The 19,828-nt window shown below is 38.1% G+C and overlaps 1 protein-coding gene across 1 annotated transcript in view; it reads left to right on the forward strand.

Moving 5' to 3' along the window:
• Window positions 1-19,828, forward strand: part of EGFR (epidermal growth factor receptor) — a 168,085-nt gene that overhangs the window by 115,049 nt on the left and 33,208 nt on the right. Inside the window, exons 7-16 of the mRNA XM_089532529.1 lie at window positions 159-300; window positions 785-901; window positions 2,556-2,682; window positions 2,775-2,848; window positions 4,432-4,522; window positions 5,588-5,787; window positions 8,712-8,844; window positions 11,917-12,016; window positions 16,054-16,211; window positions 19,555-19,590. Of these exons, the coding sequence (XP_089388655.1) occupies window positions 159-300; window positions 785-901; window positions 2,556-2,682; window positions 2,775-2,848; window positions 4,432-4,522; window positions 5,588-5,787; window positions 8,712-8,844; window positions 11,917-12,016; window positions 16,054-16,211; window positions 19,555-19,590 (1,178 nt within the window). The remainder of the gene's footprint in view (window positions 1-158; window positions 301-784; window positions 902-2,555; window positions 2,683-2,774; window positions 2,849-4,431; window positions 4,523-5,587; window positions 5,788-8,711; window positions 8,845-11,916; window positions 12,017-16,053; window positions 16,212-19,554; window positions 19,591-19,828) is intronic.

Consider the following 19,828-nt stretch of genomic DNA (forward strand, 5'->3'; position numbering starts at 1 on the left):
AAAGGTCAGACTGACAGATCCCTGATTGACATAATAAATGCTTTTCGAGATTGCTTTCATACTTTTTCATCACCCAACACTGTAGTTGTTTTTTGTATTGCATGTTAATACATAGCATAGCTACTTTTGTACAGTATTGTTGATTCATTTATTGACAGGCATGCCGCAAGTTTTGGGATGATGCAACCTGTAAGGAATCTTGTCCACCTTTGCAAGTGTATAACCCTATAGCCTATCAATTGGAAAACAACCCAGATGGAAAATACAGCTTTGGAGCAACTTGTGTTAAAAAGTGTCCACGTAAGTCAGCTAAAGTATTAGTTGGGAAGTTTGTCTAGGAAGGAGAAGGGTCCATTTGTTACACATTCTATTCAGGATGCTTCAAGTTAGTTCCTGGCTTGTGTCTTATGGAGATGTTTTCATGCTCCCAGCTATTCATTCTGTAGGAGTAATTGCCAGGCACACTGGGTCATGCTCTCCTGAGATCTGAAAACACCCATCCATAATCAAGACTGCCTACTTTGTTCTAAATTAGACCTTTCCAGTGGTTGTCCACTTGGGATAAGTAGTTCTTTAAAAGGTGTTTTCTGCTACTGTGTTTAAAGAACACTATGCATCTTGATTTCTCTATCGCTTTTTCTTTTCTTTTATTATTTGTTTTTGAAAATCTTTTTTATACCTTACAAAGCAGGTTGTATCCGTCAGGTTACAAATACAAATAAGATCATTTTTCTTTTCCCTAGTTTATTGTTGTTATTTTCCTCTCCCTTCCTACCTTTTCCAGATAACTATGTTGTAACAGACTATGGCTCATGTGTCCGGTCATGTAATGCTGATTCTACTGAGGTGGAGGAAAATGGAATTCGAAAGTGCAAAAAATGTGATGGGCCATGTAGCAAAGGTATGCAAATTAGGGATTCACTTTGCATAATGCACAGTTATCCCCAAAATCATTACTAATACACAGTTCCTTTCGGTTTTGACACCAGATTGCACTAAATATGTAGAAATGTACCTTTGCCTAAAACACCTTTTTATTATTACTGCTAGACATGATGATAATAATAATAATAATTTATTTATATCCCGCCCCATCTGCACTTGAGCAATCAGAGCAGCTTGATAACTGTTATACAACCAAAAACCACAGTCAGCATTGTTTTGAATCTAATCAAGCCTATTCTTCTGTCTTTGTAAAGACAATTTTATAGCTTTTTCAGTTTTGAACATGTCCCCACTCTTTCACAATTCCTTGCAATTCCTTTGAAGATCCTTCCCTTTTTTCATAGTGTTGTTCATCTCAACCACGTTTTTGTTAAACAGGCTTGTACATATATCTTGATCATTTTAAAACAAAGCTTCTACAGTCCATAAATTAACAATAATTATCAAAGGAAAACCATTTTAATTTGAGGCACATGGTATAGTAGTGTATAAAATTTTAAAGAAATGTATATTTCCCTGCAGTGGCAATCTGGGGCTGAGTTGGGGGGGAGGTGTGCATGCTCCTCCCGCTTTCTCCTCATGCTTTAGCCATTTAAGAAATGCTTTCCTCAGCCAGCTAAAGCTTACTTGCTAATTAGCTTACTTGCTGTTCACCGCTATGATCTTTGGAATAGCGGTATATAAATAAAACAAATTATTATTAAAATTATGGGAAGGAGAGGAGTGCATGTGCATGCCTCTCCTGCTTTCTCCTCATGCTTTAGCCATTTAAGAAATGCTTCCCTCAGCCAGCTAAAGCATGGGGAGGAGAGGAGTGCATGCGCATGCCCCTCCTGCTTTCTCCCTCCCTGCTTTAGCCAGCTCAAGCAAGCCAGCTAAAGCATGGACGAAGGTGGGAGGGATGTGTGTATGTGCGTAGAGGGAAGAGGAACACATCCACACCCTTCTTGTCTTCCCCCACTTATTCATGGTTTTTCCACTTTTGCAGGGGTCTTCCGCCTCTAGCCCCCCACGAAATGAAAAATGGAGATTCACTATCTATATATGAATGGATATCAAGAACCTGGAACATGGCATTTATAATAAAAATTATTAACATAGTAAAATACAAGATTTAAGGGATGATAACAATTCATAAGCAGTTTTTAAGTAGGGAACTGAAATGATAAAGTACCTAGCAACGTCAGGCTTTCTGCTGTGTTACGAGAAATTTAAAGAAATTTAGTATTAAAATTTAAAGTACATGGGCTAGATGTGTCTTGCTTATATATTCCTGAGTCTTTATGATTATTTTACTCAATATAAAAATGGGTTCATTGTAATAAATAGAAAATAAATAGAAAATAACTTGTGATTGCGTTCCTTTGTTATGTATGTTACTGCTCATCCCCACCTTTTTTGTCCTCGAGGAATGGCAGTTGTGGTAGTTGTTGCTGCTGTGTTTGTGTACAAGATTTTGAAATATTGGTTAGTGTGTGTGTGTGTGTGTGTGAGAGAGAGAGAGAGAGAGAGAGAGAGAGAGAGAGAGAGAGAGAGAGAGAACAAAGTGCATTGCTCATACCTGAAGTCCTACCTGAACCCTAACTCTATGCTGTTTCTTTTTTTGCCAGTGTGCAGTGGGGTTGGAGCAGGTAATCTTACAGGAGCTCTTGCTGTGAATGCATCCAATATTGACTATTTCAAAAACTGCACCACAATTAATGGGGATCTCATATTTCTCCAAGTATCATTTAAAGGGTAGGTTGTTGCTGTGTTTCATATTATGGAGAGAACTCAGAGTCATTCTGATTTTAGATGAGCATCCACAGAATGCTTTTTTTTTCTTACAGTGATGAATACACAAGAACACCTCCTTTAGACCCAAAGAAGTTGGATATTTTTCGAACTGTGAAAGAAATAACAGGTTAGTAATATCAAGTTGTTTTAAAGCCTAAGCTTTTAGATTAGGAAAGGACTAAGATGCCACAAGAAATGTTTACTCATTCTGTTAATAAACAGGCAAATGTTTCTGTCACAATGTATACAGTCGGCCCTTCTTATACACAGATTTTTAATACACAGATTCAAGCATACACGGTTTGAAATGTTCAAAAAAGTATAAGTTTCAAGTATCAAACCTTGATTTTCCATGTTTTATAAGGGACACCATTTTGCTATGTCATTATATTTAATGGGATTTGAGCATACATGGATTTTGTTATACACGGAGGATCTTGGAACCAAACCCCAGCGTATAACAAGGGTCCACTGTACTTAATAGAACCAACCATGTATAGACTATGGCCTATGTTTACCATTTCCATTAATATAATCTGGAAGAGTGTTTTGTCCCAAAAGATATTTTTAACACCATGATTGCAGCATCTGTCACCAGAAAAAGTAGAATCAAAACATATGGAATTAACAGAAAATATGTTCAGCTTCTGCAGATGCAACTAACTAATTTCACTAGCAGAACTCTTGTTCAAAAGCAGGGAGGCAGACAAAATACAATAAAAGGGAAAAAACAACTCTGAGAATCCATGTGCCGCTTTAACAATTTAACCAGAATTTACTGTTTTTCTCAGAGAGAATGATTTGGAACTAATTTTCTCAGATACTGTTAGAAATTGTTTCAAAACAATTAACTTATTTTATTATCTTAAAAAATGTGATCTAACCCAGTTAACTGTCAAATAGATTTGTTCATCTATATATATGGTAGTAGCCCAATTCATTCGTTACTTTCTTTTAGCAGAGATAAGAGAGGTACAAGAGATATCTCATTATATTTAATGTTTTGAGAGTGGTCTCCAGAATATAATGTCAGAACAAGCACTCATTAATTGGCATGTCCTAATATAGTTACTCTGGCCTGTTACAGACTGCCAAAATAAAGCTGCTTCGGGTCTCTTTGGAGGTATGCTGTTTAAATGATGCATGCGTCTTAAGAGTCCAGAAGCTGCACCAAAGCTGCACTCCAGTGCTTAGGAATGGAGTGTGGCTTTGGGGCAACCTCCGGACTCTTAGGACCCATGCATCATTTAAATAGCATGCCTCCAAAGAGACCCGAAGCAGCTTTATTTTGGCAGTCTGTAACAGGCCTGTATTATAACAGCAACTGTGGTTGTGCCATTGTTTTGGGTCTTTTTCTTCCTCACAATTTCTACGTTCTTGACAAATGGTGGGGAAAATAATTATATGTATGTTCCAGCTGAAATGTACAGATTTCCTGCAAGGCTTACAAACTGAACCAAAACATTTCTGTGGTGTCTCAAGCTGCTCAGGTCTTCAGGCACTGGCTTTCGTAATGTTTAGATGTCTTGGTGGCCTGTATATAAACTGTTTGCAAAATGATGTTAAAAATAGCTCTATGCTCAAGCTCCCTGAAATGTCATTCTTCATTTTGATGATCTCATAAAAAAGCAGGAAAAAAGGAAAGGCATTCTTGTTTGGGGGGGAAAATAATTTGGAAATGTTTTTGTAATGCTAGTTGTGTTTTTTCAGGGTTTTTGACAATCCAGGTTTGGCCTGCAAATGCCACTGATTTGAGTGTTTTTGAAAATCTGAAAGTTATACGAGGCAGAACAAAACAAATGTAAGTGCAGCCATGTGCCAAAACATTAGCCATTAGTGTATAGGTGGACTTGTTTAAAAAAAACACATATGCATATATATACACACACATTGGTCTTGCATGGGGCCAGATTACAGGCTGAATTAAGGTGGGTGCCATAAGCAGCACTGCCACCAGTTCCTTCTTTTGATGTAAGCTTTTGCTGGGGGTTGGGTGACAATAATATATGTTCAGTACACTGTTATGTGCAGCTCATAGTGGTTTCACACCCATGAAGTTTATCAGATCAATATCTGATTCATGATGAGAAGCCAGGGATTGTGAAAAACTGAAACAGAGTCCTGGTTGAAACCTGTTCTCAATCACCTGAATCTTCCCTCTAGCTCTCAGAGGCTTGTGCAGGTAGTGCCAATTTCTCATTCGGTGTTATGTACAATTGTGACCCTTGTAACAATTTGTGCAGAATCCTGAATATTTAAAAATATATATCTTGTAGTCATTATAGACATGCAGAAATTACCAAACACCAAACAATTCACTCTGGGGTTTTTTTACAGTTCAGTGCTATGTGTAACCTGTTATTTTTCTACAGTAAATATGGCCTTGTGTTTTTAATCAGAGTGAAGGCTTTTTTGAAGGAAAACTCTTACTTCACTTAAGATTTGCTATTTAGCAAAAAACCTGTGGAACAATACATGTCTCATCCTTCTGTCAGGAGAAGACTTTAAAAATTGCTTGTTGTTGGGTCTTACATGTTTTCTCTAGGAAAACTCCTTCTGTGTAGACCCAAGAAAAATCATACACCAGGTTCTCTCAGGCGTACACCAAATTAAGAGTATATTACAGCCTATCACAAACCTACAGTGACAAGGGAATCTTTACATAAGTTCCCTTCTACTCTGTGATGAAATTGCTTTTTACATATATAGCTTAAATTCAAATGAAACTGTACTCAAGGGCATTTTGCTGTTTTCTGGTGATGTAATTCCAAGTCCAGACTTGGCTTATTTTCTAATAGGGTTAGAGAAATTGTATTTTTTTCTTCATATATTTTACTACTTCTTTGCCATTTTTATTTAATTTTAGGGGCCGGTATGCTCTTGTTATCACTGGGGTGGATATAAAATATTTGGGGTTACGGTCTCTCAAGGAAGTAAGTGATGGAGATGTTGTGATCATGAAAAACAAGAACCTGTGCTTTGGGAATATGGTGAACTGGACTAAGCTTTTTGTAACAGAAAAGCAGAATATAAGAATTACCCAAAACAGAAATGAAAATGAATGTGGTAAGTTAGTAGAGTCATTCAACTTGGACTGAACTATACATTTTGTGTGTGTGTGTGTGTGCGTGTGTGTGTTTTATGTTGACCACTCACATTTTCTTCATAGTATTGATATCTGCATTTATTTGTATTTCCACATTAGATATGACTTCTCCACATTGCTTCTCCACAGGAGTTCCTAATTTTGCCCCCAAATCCCCTCCAAGGACATGAAAGCATCTGCCATCTTTCTGACACCCCCGGGCCAGTTTAGGGCAAAGAGAGGAGTTTTTTTTAACCACAAGAAGTAACTTCCAGTAGTACTGATATCTGCCTTTAACTGCAGAAAGTGACTTGTAATAGTGTTGGTAACTATATTTCCAGTTATTCTCTGTTTTTTTAAGTCCAGAGGTCCAAAAACATAGCAAAGAGCCTAGAGGGGGGCTTTGGGGATGAATTTTTGCAGAATGTGTGTAGTCCCCCAACGTCTTCTTTGGGGATACAGCAGACTCTTAGCTTTCTACAATTCCCTACCTCTGCCTTATAGTGTGCAGGGCCTTTCTGTTTAAGGAGTGGGCTTAAATAGCAATAGCTGCTTTCTTACTTATGTAATAGATTGGGGGGGGGAATGGTCTGCTTTTTAAAATGAGTTTAAATGGTGATGTTTCTCATGACTGTTTCCTTTGCTTATTGTTGTGGTTCTAGTCACCATATGATTACTTTCTGTCTGTTATGTCTTCCTACATTTTAAGTAGGAGGGATGTCCCCAAACTATAAAACAAAGAAACAAAAAGCATCCTTCAATGTGAATCAAGCAGTCATGGTTGGAGCCATCCTTCAACAAATTGGAAAATTCACTACCACAGATTAATAATACCCCATGCTAATTCAAAATATGGTCATATTGATGCACTATAACGTCCACCTCTAGTAAACACTAGAGCTCCAATCCAGTCTTTGATTGCCAAAATAGGAGTGGGGAAACATAGTTACAGTTACTGCTTACATCACAGAACTGTCACCCAAACTCAGATATTATGGTGCATTGCAATTCATTGTCAAATAATTGGCATTGTTTCAGAACTAAAGGAAGTGCGTGTATTTATTTCCCAATACAGGGTGTTTACAAATGGATTAGCACAATATTTAGCCTAATTGAAGGCTACTTTTTTAAAAGAAGGTTCGGATAAAAAAGGAATTGCTTTACAATTAGAAACAAGTACAATAGACTGCAAATTACATGTGTTTGCAAGTGGAATCCTATATATCTGGCTTACCTGGAACTTGATATATAAAATACAGTAAATACAGATCATTTGGACTGGATGAGTAAAGATGGTCTTACAGCACAAATCTGCTGTTAATGTTGGCACAATCAAAGACTGTCTTTCATTTCAGTTCTTGTAATCCCATCAGAGCTTGGAAGCTTAATGGGGTCATCCTTGGCTAGTACTTGGATAGGAGAATGCCAATGAACACCAGGTGCTATATGCTATATTTCACAGGAAGGTACTGGGAAAAAAAACCTCTGAGTGTTCCTTGTCTAAGGAAATCCTATAAAATGTACGGGTTTAGCATAAGTCAACAAGTCACTTGAAAGCACATACACACACACACACATTATAAGCAGGCAACAGGATGGCTAGTAGGATTATACTCCATTTGGAAGTTAAGATATAAGGATCTGTTAATAACATGGGGGTGGATATGTGATCCAGATTTCCCTTTTGGGGGGACTATACCTCCAGCCATGATAAGTAAAGTTCTTATTATTTGGGGAATGATTGATTTTCTGTTGCTACTGTTTTTATTGTTCTATCATTTATAGAGATTTCATTCTTTGCCATTCATTGTATTGATTCATCATGTTTCTTAGATTATTAATTTTGTATTTTGTTTGTTCCAAAGTTAGTTATCTTTAAGGTTTGGAAACAGAAAAGATGAAATTTAAATAGTCTAGGCAAAGCTTCTCAACTTATGAAGTGTTCCAGAACTAGCAGGGCCTCACTTCTTGATGAAAACATTAAAATAGTGGCCTCATATGTGTATACTATACTTATGTGCTGCTGCTGAGTGCTATTACCTCTTCTTCTCTTTGTCTCTTGCTGTAAAAGCTCTCAGACTTTCACATAGTAGTAAAGCTGAGCCTAAATTTAAATTGTACATATGGGTCTTCCAAGCCCATGTTGCCAAACAATAGTTTTCCAAAGCAACCTCCACTGAGATTTGGGGTGGGAGAGGATGGTCATTGCAAGTCATTGATTAGTAGGAAATGCCATATAGAAGGGCAAATGGAAGGCTTCATGGTTCTCCACAACATCTGCAGTGAAATATTTGAACACAACCTTCTGAGAGGAGATTTAGTGAAATTATAGATGAAAGGGGAAGTTGTAGTGTATATAAAAGTGAATCGTTAGATGAAAATGTTTCTAGATCATGGGTGAGCAAAGTGCAGACCCAGGGCCTTATATGCCCCCCATAACACTTCCAGAATCCACAGACTACTGATCTTTTTCTGATCCAAAAAAAAGAATGTGAATTTCTGCAAATCACAAAGTCGCAAGGCCTTCTTGTATTGTGTAAAATGGAAAATACATATTTTTCAAGAACCAGAACTAGAATTCCAGCCACTTTGGGGGCTCTTGATTTATTTTTTAGTAACCAATGCAGGCTGGAGGATCCTGGAGGATAAATGTGACCCCAGATCTGCTACAGTTGCCCATCCTTATTCTAGACAGTATACTGTTGTAAGATGAATGCATTATGAATAGCTTCTGGAAGTCCATGGTTTCATGGATTTTAGCAATTTATTAAAACAAATATTATATTTATGTCATATTCATGTCCTCGGTACTTTTGCTCTTTAGTAATTTTGAATTAAGTCTTTTTAAAATTATTTTTATGATACAGAGGTACTGATTTTTAGCTTTTTGTCTCTTCCATCCTAGCTGCTATAGGAGAGGTTTGTCATCCCCTCTGTTCAGATGTGGGCTGCTGGGGCCCAGGACCCTTTGAGTGCTTTTCTTGCCAACACTTTATTCGCCAGCAGGAATGTGTAAAGGAATGCAATGTTATGCAAGGGTAAGAGTTTCCTCCATTTAAAAAAATGAATTACTAATTGATAAAATAATACTGAAAATCTATAAAAGAGGGAAGACATATTTCCATATAGCATGGATCGACTACAAAAAAAAACCCATTTCATTCTCTGATCCTTGAAATTTTAGTAAACAAAAAATTCCTCTCAGCTTTAGTGAAATTATGGAACATCATGTTAATAGCAAATGAAGATAACTGGCATAGAGTTTTTCAGGGTGATTCCTTGTCTCCTTTATTATTTATCCATTGCAGTGAGACCAATTTCAGTAATATTAAAGAAAGCAATATGAAATATCAAAGCAAGCTGGAAAAATAAACCATTTATTTTTGTATGGACTATTAAAACTAATTGTAAAGTCATCCAGAAACTGAAACATGATAACTATTTTTTATGCTTCCTTTTCCCCCAATATTGGGAGTAAAGGCAGCTTACAAAATAATAAAGCCAAAACAAATTAAAACATATTTTAAAAACCCAGTAAAATGTACACAAATTATTTTTAAATATAAATCATGTATAAAATTAAAACTTTTCAAAAATTCATTAAAAGACAGGATCCACTCCTGGTCACCACTGAAATATGAATCTAGTAGTACCCCCAAACTGTAAATTTTCATCTTTCGGGAGAGTATACTGTGCATTGGGTACACAACTTGAATGTCTATTCCCAGATCTGTTCTTTTACTGATCAGGAACACATCTGTTTAGTCTGGATTAAACTTCAGTTTGTTTGCTGTCATACAGACCATTGCAAATGCCAGCAGTAATATTCTCCATAGCCAGGCCTGCAAAGAGAATTCAAAAATGCAGCCTATAAGTTTCCAGAGTACTTTGCAATGCTGGTAAAGACAAATACAAAAGCTCTTTGGGCGCACAGAACTATTATACTTTTTTTGGAATGGAACCAGAATTATGATCATTTAAGAAGAATAACCTCTTGGTATTATTTGCATACTCTAATATTAAGTATGCAAAGTTGACACCTCAACATGCTTATCATGGAAAATATTTTATTTCCTTTCTCTTGTGGTCTGTCTTTACAAACTTGTAAGGCTAGTTTAAAAAAATTAATCAGAACAAACTATATAATATGAAAACCTTCTAAAGAACCTTATGTATCAGCAAATGTTACGCTTTTCAAATAAACATCCTTCAGGTAATGTTTTGACCCACATGGCAAATAGGGTCTTTTTACATCAAATTGTGAGCAGAGACGATTTAATTAGTGCTAAATTATTTGACATGCAATAGCTGAGCCTTCTGCTCCCAGTTTTCCTATTTTAATAATACACTGTAGGTTGTAGAGAAGATATGGATTTAATTATCATCTGATTGTTGTTTAATTTATATAATTCCATTTTTTTTTAATGGCAGTGTTATTGCCTTAAAATGTAGCCTTCCCCCTCCAAATGGTAGGATTGCATGTGGCCCATTTTTATACAGTGTAAGTGTGGCAAGATGTGGCATTGCTCTTGTGCTCTTGCATCTCCTATGGAGTTTATCACACGGAGGTCCTTCTGTGTGCTAAACGTCACGCAAGCGCCATGGGTGTGATCCCCCAAGTTCAACATGTCTCAGACTCTCCTTTTCATAGGAGCGATTCTCAGTTCCAGATTGGCTCAAGCTTTCCTCTCACCAGATTATACCAGTGCCATCTGAGATCTCATTATTTGAATCGAGTTCATGGTGTGGCGAGTTGCTCAGCTGCTTCACTTCCAACAAAATGGTGATCCTGGTGTGAGTTTCTGATTTTATCCTCTACAGCTGTGGTTCCTTTGACCCTCCAACCTAAGAAGCTTCATGTTTCACTTCTGATCCTCACCTTGTGATGGCTTTAGTACTGCAGCCACTCACTCCCAAACCACAAGGTTGTGAGTTCAATCCCAGCCAGGGGCTCAGGGTCGACTCAGCCTTGCATCCTTCTGAGGTCACTAAAATGAGTACCCAGCTTGTTGGGGGCAATTAGTAAACCTCTTAGAGACTGTTTAGTGCAGTATAAAGCTGCTATATAAATGAAGCTGCTGTTTCTATTGCTATCTAGTTTTCCATAGAGATAAAGTGGTTCTTCGTTTCAATCTTGCATTTCTTCCAATCCTGCATTTCTTCCACCTGAACCAGGGCACTGTGTTGCCAGGCTTCCACCTAGAATCTTCCATACCAGCTGAAGAAGGCCTTGCATTGTCTAGATGTCTAGCAGGCCTTGGTCCACTATGCTCACTTCTCCTCTCCTACACATTTCTCCTCTCCAGAAGTCCCGTAACCTATTCATCTGATATTGAGGGGGGGGGGGGGGAGACAAGTGTGGTCTTCCTGTTTCACCACAGAGACTACTGAGATGGATTGTTGATCTTACCAACTTGGGATACCAAATTGCTAGGAAGCTCCTGCCACTAGAGCTCATATTCTACTCCACCCATGCCATTTCCACCTCTCATGAGTGGCTATGAGAATTATCCTTGCTGGAGTTTTGCAGAGCAGCCACATGGGTTTCACCTTCATCTGGCATTATCAGATTGACTTCAGGGCACAGGCAGATGCAGAGACTGGCTAGGCAGTGTTATCTATCCATGACTGAACTGCCTCACCTCCACTGGTAAGCTAGCTAATCACCCATTTGTGTGAGGCAGAGAGACCACAAAGGAGAACAGGTTTAGCTATAACTGTAGTTCTTTGAGTAATCATCTATGCCCTCACACAAATGCACTCCTTCCTGCTTTCCTTTTCCTGTGTACTAGCAAATATAAATTCTTTCTTTCAACTAATTATATTCCATCCTGTATCACAGGATCTCAGATACATTGGTACTATCACCTTCCTGGTGTTTGAAAGTAGTGGAAGTTTCTGTTATCTGACAAACTACCCTATTGGTGTGGCTATTGGGATGATTTGAGTGTCCCAGCAATGTTTAGAAAGTGATCAGATTTTGTGTACAGCTACGCCTTTCAGTGCTACTTTGTAGTTTTCTTGTGCTGTTGTTCAGTCTGTTCCAGTACAGACAAACTAACTCATATGGTACTGGAAATGACCTGCATTTCATTTTCTATTTTATTCAGGGAACCTCGAGAATTTATAAAGGATTCTGAGTGCCTTCAGTGCCATCCAGAATGCCTGGTGCAAAATTCAACTGAATCTGATGCAACTTGCACAGGACCTGTAAGTCCATATTAAATCAATTATAAATGCTATTGTGCTAATAATAATGAATTATTGACTGGAACATGAAATTAATTACTGGCTTGTCAATTCTGGTAACATAAAAACAGCTTCTAATCACTTCCAGACATTGTTGAGAAATAATGACTCAGTAACTGATTTAATCCCTTGCCTCTGCTCATGAGAGGTTGGGAGCTGCAGCTGTTGTTTGTTTTAAGTTGCAATTTTTAAAACCAACATAGCTGGCACTTCTCCATGAACAAACTAGATTGAAAATCAGAGTTAGTCTCAGGCAGATGAGAAGGGAGCAAAATGATGTGTCCTTCGAATGTAATCTTGATGTGACAGTATTGGAGACATGAACCCTTCCATTAGGAAATAGCAACTGGTCCTCATCTTGTAATAATCACAGGCTGCCACTTTATAAGGCAAAATGGTTTATAGATGTAGGCTGCATCCACACTGCAGAAATAATCTGGTTTGACACCACTTTAACTGCCCTGTCTTAATGCTATGAAATTCTGGGAATTGTAGTTTGTTGTGGCACCAGAGTGGAGCCTGCCAGGAACATTTCCCCAGTTGGTGTTGCCTAGGGTTACCATGCTCCAGCTTCTCAAATCCAGACATCTTTTAAAACTATGCATATTATTTACATTATGCAGATTCAACACATTTTTACCACTGTTATTCAACATTTGTATTATTTTTATAGTAACTACTGTTCTGAGAAAGAGAACCAATAGAGTAATGTATATAAGGATGGACTAACAAATTCAAATAATAGAATTTACCATGTGACTTTGGAGCATCACTAGCTCTCAGCAAATCAAACTTGCTGGGTTGTTGTGGACATTAGCAAAAGGACAGGACCATGTACATTCCTTGTGTGATAAATAAATAACAGCAATAACAGCAGCAGTAAGATTTTGTCATGCACAAGATCTGCTAATACTATTGTATTCTCATCAAATAAATATATTATTTTTTGCTATTAGTGTTTTTACTGATGGCAAAAAAAACCCAAAACCAGATCCATGGAAATATCACAGGAAGCCCCTGAAAATGTCTGCCATCTTATTCACAGGGGGAAATGTTGAAAAGAGTAAGAAGACACTGGCAAACTGCACCTCCTTCCTTTGCATTTTGCATTACTTTGCACCTGCTTCCCTTGCTCTTTGCATCTCCCCACTGCACCATGCACCTTGCTTCACCTCTCTTGCCTTCACAGCCTCTCCTTCCCTCCACAGTTTCATTTCTCTCCCTACCTTGCTTCACCTTGCACCATCACTATATTACCCTCCTTTGCTCCTTGCACTCCATCGCTTGCAACTCTCATTCTCACGTCTCTCCTTGTCTCACCATGAGCCACCTCGCCTCCTACTCTTTGCACTTTTAATTTTCTTATGCCTACACACCCTCCCACCACACCTCCCTTCTACCTTCCCTCCTTTTCCCTCCATTGCCTTTTGCCATGCCTCCCTCTCCTGCTTCCAACTCTTAGTGATTTGCATATCTCACCCTCCCTTTCCTACTTCTCCTCCTTTTACCTTACATTGTGCTGCTGCACCGCCTTCCCTTACACGTTGTATCTACCTGTTACACTACCAGTCCTTCCCTCCTACTTGTTCCACCTTGCTCCAACGTTCAAACCACTACACCATACTGACTTGCTTTTACCGACCTTTTAATGGCCACAAGCCATCTGAAACAGAATAACATTAACTAGAATGCCAAATTCATAGTAGACCATGCCCATCAGAACTATCAGCTGCATGAAACTAACTGAGAATGATATATTAAGACATAAAAATTCCACAAGAACCATTTTATTGTACCTGCTCCAGCCAAAACATCTGTGTTGTGAGAAATGGCCCAGAAAACCAACTGTCTAGATAACCACACCACCAAATTTACCAGTTGCACAAGAGTAGAGGGAAGTAATGCAAAAGGCCACAAAAATCCCTAAGCAACTTCTTTGTTGCACCTGTTTCTAACAAAACATTTATATCTTGCAAAACAGCAAGGCATGCCAACTTTCTGGATAACCATCCTGAGGATTTTCTAGTCCTGCAAGATTGGATTGCAGTGATGCAGGAAGTCACAAAAATCCTTCCCAGAACCCACCTTATTGTACTTACTCTGGCCAAAGCAGCTGCATTTATACTCCAGAAAATGGCTCAGAATCCCGATTTGTCAAATAGCCATTTCCACCAGTACATAAGTGGCATAAGGCTAGATAGAAGTAATGCAACAAGCCAAAAAAGTCAGAAAGAAACTACCACGTTCCACCCATTCCAGAAAAACATCTGTATTACAGAAAATGCCCTGTAATGCCAATTTTCCAGGGAGCCATGCACACCTAACTCACCAGTCATGGATCTCTATAGGGGAGTGATGTAAGAAACCACCAGAATTCCATTTGAACTACTTCTTTGCATCTGCTCTGTACGTGGATCCTTCAAAAGCTGGTGTTCTGGACCATTTTTCAGTAGCGGTTTCTGTAGCGTAGAACTTGTCTGGCTTACTTAATCTTCCCCATCTTGTTTTCTGCAACTGATTAATCTGGTGAGCTATCTGGTGTTGCGGGCCATTTTCTGGAACACAGAGGTTTTGCCCAGAATGGGTAGCAGAAAATGATTGCTGAATTTTTTGGCTTCTGGTTTATTTTCATTTAGTCTTATGAACTGGTGAGTTTGATTGACATGGCTACTTAAAAAGTAGGCATTCTGGGGCACCTTCTAGAATACAAATGTTTTGTCCAGAATAGGTACAAAGTGCTTCTTTTGAATTTCTGTGACTTATTGTGTCACTCCCATATAGTTTTGTTAAACTTGTGAATTTGGTGGGCTACTCAGAAGTTGGAGTTTGGGGACATTATATTCTGTTCCAGGGATTTTCAGTGCATTATAGGTTAAAAAAATAAAATATTTGAAATGTTCCATTTCTAAAATATTGTTCTCAAACATGCCAAACACCTCCCAATGCTTTGGGCACAAACTTCTGTCAGAAAAGGATCTGTTCCAGCCAGTTAAGTTCAGGTTTTTACTCAGAGGCAATGGGAGAAATGTAACTGCCCATCATATCTGCCCTCTTTTTTCCAGACATGTAATATCTCAGTGAATAGAGCTTTTGGAAAAGAACCTCCTTTTTGCAAAGTCTTTGTATATTCCCAGCCCACCGTTTCCTCTACTTAGCTAGGGTGTTGTTTTTTTTAACACTGTCAGCATTAGGAGGATGGTGAAGGAGAAACACAAACTTCCAGTATCAGTTTCCATCAGAATGGCTGCAGCAAAGCTCAACTTGGAAAAGAATAGGATTCTGTTCTAACTGAACCTACCTTAGCTGTGTGCCTGTGTACAACCGGCAAGTGAAATGGCAGATACCCCCTAAATCCATTACTGAGCATGTTTAAACCACAAAACAAAGAGGAAGGCAGGGAGAGCAGATAAGCCTGACTCACCCTCTCCTTCAAGCATATAAAAACGGCATAGAGCTATATTGGCCACCAAAATGGAGATCATAAGGAAAGTGGATGAAAAGGGGAAATCATCCCTGGATGTATTTTGGAAGCAGCCTTCAGGTGGACTTTAGAAGGTTCAAAATGTTTGTGTTTACCTACACAAGCTTTGCCTCACTTGGTGGCTTCACATGTGGATATTCAAAACTAACAATAGTTTTGAATAAAAAGTTTGCCAAAACATGTTGAACTGCTCTTCCTTTTCATGGTCTAAGAACCTATACCTGTTCTTTCTGTGTTCCATGTTGAAAAAACTAACTTGCTGTTTTATTAGTACAAAATATGGTAAAATGTAAAAAAAATTTTTGAAATGATGTATGAAAAAAAGTAACATGAATCATGGGAGGACCTGAAATGCAATGTTCCAAATTTAATGGGATAATTAACTTTTTTTTTAAAAAAAATCAAGATAATTGCTTGAAAACTCAGTGCTAATGTTTATGTTATTCCTTTACTGCATTTTTCAGCTCATGGAGAAATATATTTTCTGTTCACAAATAATATCTTGCTACTCATGCAGGGTCCAGACAACTGCTTCAAATGTGCCCACTTAATAGATGGTCCACACTGTGTTAAATCATGCCCTTCTGGCATCATGGGTGAAAATGATACTTTAATCTGGAAATATCCAGACGAAAACTCAGTGTGTCAACTATGTCATCCAAATTGTATTCGCGGGTGAGTAGAGATACTTTTTGAACAAACTGAAATTGTGGGCTTAAAATATTTTAATTTGCAAGTTTTCACTGTGTAAAGAAAAATTAATAGATAATGATTTGTATAAAATGAAAAATAAAAATTACTGGAAAGTTCTACTTTTGTACTTTTTAATCCCATCTTCAGGAAAAGGTACGATACATACCTGACGATGATTGTTGGCTATTGATGAATTGTTATTTTAGAGAACTAATAGGAAGGTTGGTTAATTCATTATTAGTGTTTTATTGATTGTATTTTTGTACTACTATATCATTTTTATTGATGTAATCCTGCCTCGATCCTTGGGAAAGGTGGGAAATATAAATAAATATTATTATTATTATTATTATTATTATTAATTTGTTTTATTTATATACCGCTATTCCAAAGATCATAGTGGTGAACAGCAAGTAAGCTAATTAGCAAGTAAGCTATTATTAATTCAGTAAATAAAAATAATAAATACACTATTTCCTCTAGTACATGCATTTTGGCAAGGGCTTTCCCCCAATAAATGTCTTGTTTGCCATGTTTAAATTCAATTATTTCAACTGATTTTGTTACTCATAGTTGTTGCATATAGGTTTTCTCCTGTGGAATAAGTTTTGGATTAGATTGTGAGGGTACTTGACACACCTGCTATTAGTATGGTATTAAGAAGAACTCTTTCTTTTGTCATTGTTGTATGAAAATAACTTTAAATATAACGATAGGCATGTGGAAGTGAATTTATCTTTGAGACACTCTTATGTGACCCAGTTATCTGCTGACTTGATCACACTCTTTGATCACAAGGAACATAACTATAGCACCCTGCAGGTCTCAATGCTGATTCTGTTGGAAGACTCCATGGATTTGGCCCCACTCGCATGGCTGGGTCATGAAAGCATTATGTGGGCTGAGTGGGAGCCCTTCATTGAAAAGTACTTCTACATGTACAGTAATATTTAAAGCTGAAATGGGCAGTTTCCAGAGATTACAGGGTCAACCTTGTTGGACAACCTGCACAACCCAAATCTTTTTTGCATGCCTCACGGGAGCATGGGGGTAGTTTTTCCACATTTTGTCTCCGCCTGGGATGGCCTTTTTATAAACTAGAAGTAAACGTGCAAAATTGTCCCCACAGAGGCATTTTTTAAAATAAAAAAGCAAAGATTTTTTTTTCTAAGGGGGCGGGGACCTAAAAACACTTTGAGAGCTACATACTTCCTCCACCCTTAATTTGAAAGGTTTCTTTCAAATCCAGTCCAGTGCCTAATACTGAAGTGCTACATATATACAGTAATCATACATAGCATGTCAGGGAACAGTCTGAGTTAATGAGTTTGCATTCTCAAGTTGCAATTATAAATCCATTTACCCAAGGATAAACAAAAAAGCCTAAAATGGAGAGGTGGAGGCTATCCTAAGCAAGCAGGCTTGTAAAGGGCTGGGAGAGATAATGATTTTTTTTCAGTTTACAAATGAAAATCTGTTCAGAGAACTACAAGCATACCCAAACATAGAATCATAGAGTTGGAAGAGACCGCAAGGGCCATCCAGTTCAACCCACTGCAATTCAGGAATACACAATCAAAGAACCCCAACAGATGGCCATCCATGGGCAGTACACACAGGCCCTAAGGGGCGGCACAACACCGCCTCTTTCCTAGCTGGATCAGGGCCACAGCAACCATACACTGTGGCCCCAGTCCAGCCTTCCCAGGTTGCAAAAAGAGGCTCCTTTTTGTGCCCTGGGAAGGGTGTAATAGCCACAGTGCTGCAACTTGAAAGCGCTCCTTTGGCACTGCGTTGTATGGACACACCACCAGAGTAGTGCCATGACACCACATGTCATGTGGCACGGTGTCATGGCACCCTGGGGTGGAGTTGGGGCATGCATCTTGTGGACACGATGCCCTGACTCTGTCCCCAGACCAGCCTTAATGGCCGGTCTGAAGAGCCCCCCAGTCTCTGTTTAAAAAACCCCAATAAAGGAGACATCACCACTTTCTGTCAGACAGCTCTGGTTTACAGGAATCATATCTGGAAAGGTTGTTTGAGAATCAGTCCTAAGGTGTGTTTAAAGTTACCTCCCAGTCTCTTGGATTTGCATTTCCAGTGATAACTGAAGTTGTGTAATACAGCTCACATGACTTGAAGTCCTTAATTTACATTATGTAAGGATTGTTGGGTTTTAAAGGAGTTTGATTACATTGAGAGGTTGTATGGCATATTTGCTAAGTGAGTAAACTGTGAACCAGGAAGTTCCTGGTTTAAATTTCTTTTCCACTATGCATTCACTTGGTTTGCCTTGGATAATTTTCATTTTTATTGCTTTATTTGTTTTGTTACAGTGCTAGGAATATAATTGGAAACAGCATAAAACCACATAAAAAAATAAATCCCTTGAACTCAACTTTCTTTTACCCCATTTGTAGAAAACAGTAGGCCCTTTTACAGAGGTGCTTTTAGGACTGCTGGGGCAATATATGTGAACACTTGAAATACTACATAAAAGCAAATGATTTTTTAATTACTGATTTTTGTTAAGCAGCTGTAATCAGAGAGATGTATCATGTATACTCTCAACAGTAGAGGAAGCAGCACTTTATTAGTACAATGAATCTAGCTCCTGTATATTATTGCCAAAATAGTGCTCAGTGATGAAATCTTTGTTACTGAATATGAGCCCTAAATCATAAGTCAGGTCATTGAGATTAATGTTTTCTCCTTAAAACAGACAAGTGTGCTGTTGTACGATGTGAGCAGCTGGACTGAATAGCCTGAGAGGTCTAGTACAGTACAGAGAGATTTCCCTATCCCTAGAGGTTTTCAACCATTCACCTTTCTGTCAGGACTTAATGTTTGAATCTTAAAAGTGAACATTTTGTCCACTCACAGCAAGTCGCTTGTTCCTTTCATGTAGGCCAGTGAACAGTCGTCTCTTTGTGATACATTGCTTTGTGTGGTCAGGATGAGCAACCTTTTGAAGTCATTGAATAAGGCAGCACTTTCTGGAGAATGAATTTGTACATGCGGAATGGGGGAGTTGAGAGTTCTGGTCTGTGCTTGATTACAATTCTGGCAGGCACGCTTCTTCATGTGCTTGGAGACACTCAGGTCTGAAACTGTTCCATCAATGGAACATACAGCATATTCTGTCCTCTGGACAAAGGCATCTGCTTTAAAGCTCTTGATATTTTCCCAGGTGTTTTATTTCCTAAGCAAGTACCTTGTCTTTAAAAGGAAAAAAAGAGCATTCGAAGACTCACAGAAAAATTGTCCATTGAAGAATCTATATTGTGTTAATTGTTTTATTGTTTCTTTCTTTCTTTTACAGCTGCAAAGGACCAGGACTTGAAGGTTGTCCTATTGGGTAAATATTTCTACTTAATTACATGTTTTCAGTGAGAATAATACAACATATATCTCTGTGTAGGTACATACGAATATGTGTACAGATGATTTAATAATCTGTTTTTCTCTTTTATTTATGACAAATGTTATGCAAATTCACATCAAGAGTAGAACTTTGTATTACAGCATAATCTTAGGCTTCTCAAGTAGCAGTTTAGTTGACAAACCTTTGTCTAGCCCAGGGCTGGGGAACATTT

Source organism: Sceloporus occidentalis, unplaced genomic scaffold, assembly GCF_023333645.1.
Source record: "Sceloporus occidentalis isolate IW3139 unplaced genomic scaffold, rSceOcc1.0.p SCAF_7, whole genome shotgun sequence".
Taxonomy (NCBI): Eukaryota; Metazoa; Chordata; class Lepidosauria; order Squamata; family Phrynosomatidae; genus Sceloporus; species Sceloporus occidentalis.